At 44.8% G+C, this 8,706-nt stretch overlaps 1 protein-coding gene across 1 annotated transcript; it reads right to left on the bottom strand.

The window, feature by feature from the left end:
• Positions 1 to 768: 768 nt before the first annotated feature.
• APOF (apolipoprotein F) lies at positions 769 to 2,576 on the bottom strand. Its single transcript, XM_023557603.2, has one exon. The coding sequence runs from the start codon at positions 1,891 to 1,893 to the stop codon at positions 973 to 975; it is 921 nt and encodes a 306-aa protein (XP_023413371.1). The 5' UTR covers positions 1,894 to 2,576; the 3' UTR covers positions 769 to 972.
• Positions 2,577 to 8,706: the final 6,130 nt, after the last annotated feature.

Below are 8,706 nucleotides of genomic sequence, written 5' to 3'. Positions count from 1 at the left end.
CCAAGCCCATCCTTGGCTCCCCTAGGCTGCGAGCTCATTGGTGCCGCCACAACTCCGCCCCCTCTGTTGGAACCGAAACCACACCTTCAGCTCCCGCGATTGGGGGGAAAGCTCGAGTAAGCCCCGCCCCGTACCCGCGGAGGGAAGGAATCCAATTAATGGAATAGCCCGAAACAGCTGATTTCCGAGAATCTGAGTCCCGGCCGCGGAAGCGAGACTGGCCCAGGACCCTGGGGGCTTTAAGGGCTGGGTACAAAGAGGTGGGACCGGAATTTCGGTGTTTAGAGGTTGGAGTCCTGGTGGCACAGTGGTTAAGAGTTCAGGCTGCCAGCCAAAAGGTCGGCAGTTTGAATCCATCGCCACTCTTTGCAAACCCTCTGTTCTCTAGAGTCACGAGCAGACAGCCCGAATCGACTTGATGGCAACGGGTTACCCTTTTACTGAGGGTGCCTTGCTAAGCACTTTAGATTCATTGTACCACTTCTCACTTCCACGGCAACCAATCGAGGTGAGAATCATTATCTCCATTTTAGAGATTGAAAAACTGAGCTTCGAAAAAGACGTCGCTTGTCAGTGATGACAGAAGCACAAACATGTGGAATCTGGATTCAAAGCCAAATCCTTAGACTCCAAATTCCAAACTTTTTGATTCCTACATTTTACAGCACTGCCTTCCTCCTGAATAATGAACCCGATATTTAGAATTTGATCACACACATAGAAATTGTCAGAATATTAGATTTATTCCTTCTGTTTGTTGTTGTGTGCCTTCCAGTTGATTCTTGACTCACAGTGACCCCCATGTGATAGAGTAGAACTGCCCCAGAGGGTTTTCTTGGCTGTAATCTTTAGGAAAGCAGATCCCACGAGCCACTGGGTGAGTTACAACCGCCAACCTTTTAGTTATCATTGCCCCACCAGGGCCCCTTTCTTCTGTGTCTACAACCTTCTTATAGCCCAAGACTCCCAGCCTCAGCGTCTAAGTAATGGATCTTGAGTGGGCCCCACCTCCCATGGGAAACTGAACTTAACTACCTCTGACACCTCTGAGGCCATAGTTGTTGTCCACCCACCAGACCACTCATATCTGTGATGCCCACTAAACTTTTCTCTAGTCTCTGGTTGGGGGGTGTTTGTCTCTTTCTCATAGTAATACTGGATCAACCTCTCAACCCCAACCTTCACTGCAGGCTTAAGTGCAGAGCTGATCAACAGTCCTGCTGGGCCCCCTGATAGCCCTGCCATGGTCACCAGAAGGTCATAACCCAGGTCTATGGCTCCATCTTGGCCTCGTTCCTTGGCCTTTTCCAAGCAGTTCTGAGCAGCATAGTACAAAGCTGAACCCAGGTTGTAGTAGGTTCCCACCATTGGCAACCAGCGGAGTACACTTTGCACACTCTGCTCCTGCTCCTGCTCACAGTCCTCAGTGGAGAGGAAGCGCCGGGCTCTGTCTGGGCCTGGCTGCTCCCTGGCCAGTAGCTGCAGAGCAGAGATTAGGGCCTCCACTGATGCCTCACCCTGTATGCTTCCGCCTTTCTGGAGCCCTTGGAGATGGCGGTTGAGGAGCTGTGTGGCTTTCACACCTCCCAGGCGGTAGAGCTGACGCTCCACAGTCCAGGCATAAGTCTGGCAGCCAGCCTCCTCGAGGGCATTCCTCAGTGCCAGGCCTATCAGGAACCTGGGCAGAGGGGCCATGTGGGTGAAGCCAGGCAGGGACTTCGGGAGCAGTAGCTGGCAGAACAAGAAGTCTGAGGAGGGTGGCTGGGATCCCAAGGAGGTAAGGCGCATCGAGGCCTTTGTCTGGGTTCCATATGAAATGGCATCTACCACATGCAGCGGGAGGTAGCAAAGAAGCAGTGCAACTGGCATCATGACGAGCCTGAGGCCACCCATGCCTGGAACAGAGCACGCTGGAGTGAGAAGAAGCCCAAAACACCGAAAACATTTCCCTAACTGCTGTGATCTGAAAGGAACCTAGGACTTGGGGGACCTCTCACCTATCACCTCCAAGCTTCTCTTCCTTTTAGATAAAGACCTAGGAAATGGGAAATGGGACCCAATTGTTCCCATCTGGCCTCCCCCATTTTCAGGTCACCAGGGGCTTCCTCTGCTTTACTTTCACCCACTTGTAAACCCAAAGTCAAACCCCTTGCCATCTAGTCAATTCCGACTCATGGCGACTCCATGTGTTACACAGTAGAACTCTGCTCCATAGAGTTTTCTTTTTTTTTTTTTTTTATAATTTTTATTGAGCTTTAAGTGAACGTTTACAAATCAAGTCAGTCTGTCACATAAAAGCTTACATACACCTTACTCCATACTCCCACTTACTCTCCCACAATGAGTCAGCCCTTCCAGTCTCTCCTTTCGTGACAATTTTGCCAGTTTCTAACCCTCTCTACCCTCCTATCTTCCCTCCAGACAGGAGATGCCAACACAGTCTCAAGTGTCCACCTGATTCCATAGAGTTTTCTTGACTGTAATCTTTATGGAAACAGATTGCCAGGCCTTTCTTTCACAGTGCCACTGGATGGGTTTGAACCACCAAACTTTAGGGTAGTAGCCAAGTGCTAATCATTTGCATCACCCGGGGACCTCCACCCACTTATAGGGGCCCCAGAGTACCACACGGTCCAGTCATTGAGAAGTGACACTGCCCTGGTAGGTTTGGTTTGGTTGCTTCTCGGTCCTGTTCTGCCCAGTTGTGTATCCTGTGAGAAGGGGAGATATTTGCTTTCCCCTATGACCAGTTAAGGATGTAATCTCTACAAATATTTGCCCATTTGTACTGGTTGCACAAACCTTGTCCCCTTGTCACATACTCATCTTCAATACTGAAAACCCTGTCCTGTGGCATTTCCTACATATCCCTGCCACATGCCCACTTTAGTTCATAACAGAAGCCAGGGAGACCCAGAGTCAGGAGAGATTAGATGTCTATGATTCTCTTTTCAGCTTAAAAATTAAATAAGCTACAGCATTTAGCTGGGGGGATTTAGACAGTGCAGAGTAGATGAATGAGAAAAAGTTAAAATATTTCTCATGCCTAAAAAGCAATTACTGTTGAGTCAACTCTGACTAGTGGAAACCCCATGTGTGCCAGAAAAGAACTGTGCCCCATAGGGTTTTCAATGGCTGGTTTTTTGGAAGTAGATCGCCAGGCCCTTCTTCAGAGGTGCCTCTGGGTGGACTTCCACCTCCAAACTTTCGGTTAGTAGCCTAGCTCCTTAATGTTCGTACCACCCAGAGTCTCTGCCTGTCATGCCTAGAACTTATCAAATACACAATATTTGATGACTGAAAGCAAGAAAAAGAAAGAGAAGATGGGATAAGAAATAGGGGCTGGGACCTACTAGGAGGAGACACCAGTTACATGTGTCTTTTAGCACTGGAATGAAATGAAGAGGTATATCTGTCCTACTTTGTCTCTATCATTTCTAACTATCTGCTGTGTCCCCTTCCTGAACACAACCCTGAGGAAGGAGACTCATTACCTAGGTGGCATTGCGTATCTGAGGTATACCTGAACAAACTCCTGACTCTATACTCCTATAAAGGCCTTCAGTATAGCTGTGGAATGTTTTTACAAAAAAAATAAACATTTTGTATCTAATCATCCATAGACAATGACAATAAGAGGTTCTTAATTTGGGGGCTTCTTCAGCCTTTTGCCTAATTCTTCGAAATTCTCCCAATACTCATACTTTAAGTTCTTGGTGGTGTTGACAGAGGGAGATTTGAACTATGGCACCAGCAACATGAGAGATAGCTCTTCAGCAAACTCAATTACCATCTGAAGTAAATGAGAGACCAACTACCCCAGTAGGTGTACTCTCCACTGTGAAATACTCCGCAGAGTGGATAGCTGAGTGCTGGGTTTACCCAGGCTCCCCTGGGAGTTCCCCCAAATCTGTCAGAACGAGCTCAGCATTGTCAATCTTTTCTTCCTCATTGAGCTTTTGAATCTCACAGATGAGGGTTACAGTGGTGTCCTTTCCTCCCATCTGAAATTGCTAAAACTGCAGAAGGTGGGCCTCAGCTGGGCAGCCAATCTCCTCCAGAGCCACCCTTAGAGCTACACTGGACAGGTACTCAGGCAAAGGGGCTGGAAGGGAGGAGAGAGGGCTTTGAGGAAGAGATTCCAGCAACTGATCTGTGAGAAGGACCTGGCCTGAGAGCATGTTTGGCAGAGGCCCCAGCTCTGTGTAAGATGGCTGGAAAATCAGGTCCCCATTCTGGACATTTTTTGGACAGGCAGCCACTGGAGACAGCAAGACACAGCAAAGGAGTGGCAAAGCTTGCACCATAGTGGAACAGCGGGAATAGCCTGCTGGAAAGAAGCAGTGCTCAGGTTGGAAGGTGGGGAAAGCCCTAGGGTGCTTTCTCTGAGAATAATGCAAGGGCTAAAAAACACCAGATGAGTAACAGTGAAGAAGTATCTCAGCCCTTGGAAACTCTGATTACCTTAAACACACCTCACCCTAGCACTTAGAGGCTGTGGGAGATCTTCATTGTTCTGAGGAAAACACAAGCCAGAGGAACAAGACAATCCAAATATCTTTTTTGCTTTAGTTTCTTTATACCTGTGTTTCGGATCCCACCAATTAAAGAAATATTACATTTAAGCAATTTACAACTATATTAATCACATATTATTCCATGATTAAAATTGATAATAAACATTACTAAGGATTCTGAATGGTCTGATACAGGAGGAGGTCCATGGTAGGGGATGACACCATGACTTACCACACTGGGTGACACCAACCCTAGTGATGTAACTGTCTAAATCTACACCAAAACTCTAGGAATTGAGCTTTATCTGTTTTTTTTTTAAGGGTAACTCCAGTGCAAAATTTAGGGGAAGAAGGATCTGGTGGCTTCTAAATACAAATTCCCACATATTATTGTGTCATAAAGTTTCCTCTGGTGCTGTGATCTGCCTCTGTCAGACAACCAAAGGGAACAACAGGCCAATGAAAGAGGTCCAGGATCCCTCCATTTCATTCACGTCTCAGGAGGGGCTCCTAACAACTAAGAGCAAAAGAAGAAGGAAGAAGAAGAGTAGGTCTCTAGGGGCACAGGGCCAAAACTGAAAGAAGCAAAAACTAGGTGCAAAGGAGTCCAGCACTACCTGAAATTAACCAGCTGCCATTGAGTTGACTCTAACTCATGGTGACCTCATGTGTGTCAGAGCAGGACTGTGCTCCATAGGGTTTTCAACGGTGGATTTTTTTTGGAAGCAGATCACCAGGACTTTCTTCCAAGGTGCCTCTGGGTAGACTTGAACCTCCAGTCTTTCAGTTAGCAATCAAGTGTGGTAACCATTTTCACCACCTAGGAACTCCCATTATTAACCATATACTTTATTAGGATTTCACTGGTTTTTCCACTAATGTCATTTTCCTGTTCCAGGATTCAATGCAGGATACCATATTGCATTCAAACTTTGTTTTCATTATGGCATTTTTCAAGTACACACAAAAATAAGGAGTCTAGGTTTTTTTTTTTTAATACAATGACACCTCATATACCCTTTACCCAGCTTCAAAATCAAACTTTCTGTTGTTTATTTTTCAACCACCCCCTCATTTACTTATTTTAATTTAAGTAATTTATTTACTCATTTGTTTTTGCTGAGGGTATTTCAAGAAAAGTGTTGGCTTAAGTATTTATAACATCATAACCCCTACTGTCCCTAGATCTCTTCCAAGGACGGAAATCTGCTTGGGGATAAAGTAAGTGCTCTTAATATAGGGAGGAGGAACTCTGCTCTAAAAGAAGTCTAGATCTGTGCTGTCCAATATGGTAGTCATTAGCCACATGTGGCTATTTATTATATTAATTAAAATTAAATAACATAAAAACTCAGTTATTCTGTTCTATATTCTGATTATAGGGATGGTTACATGGGTCTATACATGTTTTAAGTTCATAGACCCGTAGACCAAAAAAAGTCATTTACAATATATAACACTGAAAATAAAATTAAAAAAGAAAGCAAAGAAAAAAAACCAAGTCCTCAGTCACACTATCCACATTTCAAGTCCTCAGTAGACACATGGGGCTAGTGTCTACCATATTGAACAGCACAAATATATAACATTTCCATCATCCCTAAAAGTTCTGTTGGACAGCAGTGGTCTAGAAATTGTACAAGAGGTCAAATAGCCCCTAAGACTCTAACTGATTCTATTTAAATGCACCACCAAGCTTTATCCTCCCCACCCTGATCAGAGGATCATCGCATTCCAGCCACCTGGAATTTCTACAAAGGACTATTAAAACTTATGTCACATTAAGACCAGACTTACTGGCCTAACAGAGACTGGAGAAACCCGAGAGTATAGCCCACTTTTAGCTCAGTAATGAAGTCACTCCCGAGGTTCACCCTTCAGCCAAAGATTAGACAAGCCCATAAAAGAAAATGAGACAACAGCCCAGGGGCAAGGACTAGAAAGCAGGAGAGGACAGAAAAACTGGTAATAGGGAACCCAAGGTTGAGAAGGGAGAGTGTTGACATGTCGCGGGGTTGTTTACTAATGTCATTAAACAATATGTGTACTAACTGTTTAATGAGAAACTAGTTTGTTCTGTAAACCTTCAACTAAAAGTACAATTAAAAAGAAAAACCTTACATCACATTTGATTGTCAATGTGTGGATTATTATATTTGCGAAAGACCTGCTGGACTGTGTGGCATTTTCCCATCTCTCCCCTTTCCCCCTCCCATGACCATCAAATCTTTGGGGAATTTAAACTTATTGTAGCATTCGGGGCCCAACAGAATAAAGCAAGTATAGGTATGATTTAAGGAGTCATGTGGTTTTTATTAAGAAGAGAAATTTTTCTTTTTTTTTTTTTTAAGGTGAGAGGAATTCTCTTCACCTGCATGGATAATCACAGGCTGGCATAATCATAGTTAAGTATTCCATTCTAAATGTGGGGAGTAGGACAAGGGAGTTGGTGATACTTTTTAATTATTCAATTTTTAAGTACTGCCTGTCTTATCGATATCAGACCTGACATTTAGTTGGATTTTGAATACCACATCTATAGCTTGTCAAGAATTAGTATATATTTCTTCTGGGCCTAGCCTCTTTTTATAAAGTGCAAGACTCCCAGAAAAAGTATCTAAGTCATGGCTCTTGAATGTTGTTGTTGTTGTTGTTAGGCGTCGTCGAGTCAGTTCTGACTCCTGGCAACCCTATGTACAACAGAAGGAAACACTCCCCAGTCCTGCACCATGCCCACAATTGTTATGCTTGAGCCCATTGTTGCAGCCACTGTATCAATCCATGTCATTGAGGGTCTTCCTCTTTTTCATTGATCCTGTACTTTACCAAGAATGATGTCCTCCTCCAGGTACTGATCTCTCCTGACAACGTGTCCGAAGTGCATAAGACGCAGTCTCGCCATCTTTGCTTCTAAGCAGCATTCTGGTTGTACTTTTTTTCAAGACAGATTTGTCCGTTCTTTTGGCAGTCCATGGTATATTCAATATTCTTCGCCAACACCACAATTCAAAGGCATCAATTTTTCTTCCGTCTTCCTTATTCATTGTCCAGCTTTCGCATGCATATGACGTGATTGACAGTACCATGGTTTGGGGTCAAGTGCACCTTAGTCTTCAAGGTGACATCTTTGCTTTTCAATATTTTAAAGAGATCTTTCACAGCAGATTTGCCCAATGCAATGTCTTTTTATTTCCTGACTGTTGCTTCCTTGGGTGCTGATTGTAGATCCAAGTAAAATGAAATCCTTGACAGCTTCAATCTTTTCTCTGTTTATCATGATGTTGCTTATTGGTCCAGTTGTGAGAGTTTTTGTTTCCTTTAACAGATTGAATAGGTATGGTGAAAGGATACAAACCTGACCCACACCTTTCCTGACTTTAAACCACACAGGATTCCCTTGTTCTGTCAGAGCAACTGACTCTTGATCTATGTACAGGTTCCTCATAAGCACAATTAAATGTTCTGGAATTCCCATTGAATAAGGCCCACAATAAGGAGGGAAATGAGTTCACTTCTTCTGAAGTCTTGCGCTCTGAGGCCATGGATGTTGTTTGTCACTCCTGGGTGGCTCACATCTGTAGTGTCCCAAGCCCTCCCTCACTGGTCTCTAGCAGAGCCATGTTTGCCTCTTCTCATAGTAATATTGAATCAGCTGCTGAACCCCCGCCTTTACTTCGGGTTTAATTTAAGCACAGAGTTTACCAGTAGCCCACGGGTCCCCAAACAGACTTGGCATGGCCATCAGAAGGTAGTAGCCCAGATCTATGGTCCAACATCAGCCTCATTCCTTGGGTTTGCCAGAGCAGTTCTAAGCAGCATAATACAAAGCTGTGACTTCATTTGCAGTAGATCCTACTCCTGGAAATAGCTGGACCATGTTGTACACATGATGCTTCTGTTTGTATTCACAGTCTACCCTGGAGAGGGCATGTCTTACTCTCTCTGAACCTGGCTGAACTCTGCCAGAGGGGAGATCAGGACATCCCCTGGGAAGCCCCTCCCTGAGTTGCTGTCTTTGCAGTGCCGTGCATCTGGTCAAAGAAAACCTACATGGCTTTCGTATGCCTCAGCCTATAGAGCCAAAGGTGCAGGCTCCAGGCACTGTCAGTCAGCCTACTCCAGGGTATTCATCAGGATTCGGGTAGAGGGGCCATGTGGGTGAAGCGAGGCAGGGACTGTGGGAGCAGGT

This window comes from Loxodonta africana, chromosome 4 (assembly GCF_030014295.1).
Source record: "Loxodonta africana isolate mLoxAfr1 chromosome 4, mLoxAfr1.hap2, whole genome shotgun sequence".
Taxonomy (NCBI): Eukaryota; Metazoa; Chordata; class Mammalia; order Proboscidea; family Elephantidae; genus Loxodonta; species Loxodonta africana.
This window is presented reverse-complemented; position numbering and strand designations above follow the sequence as displayed.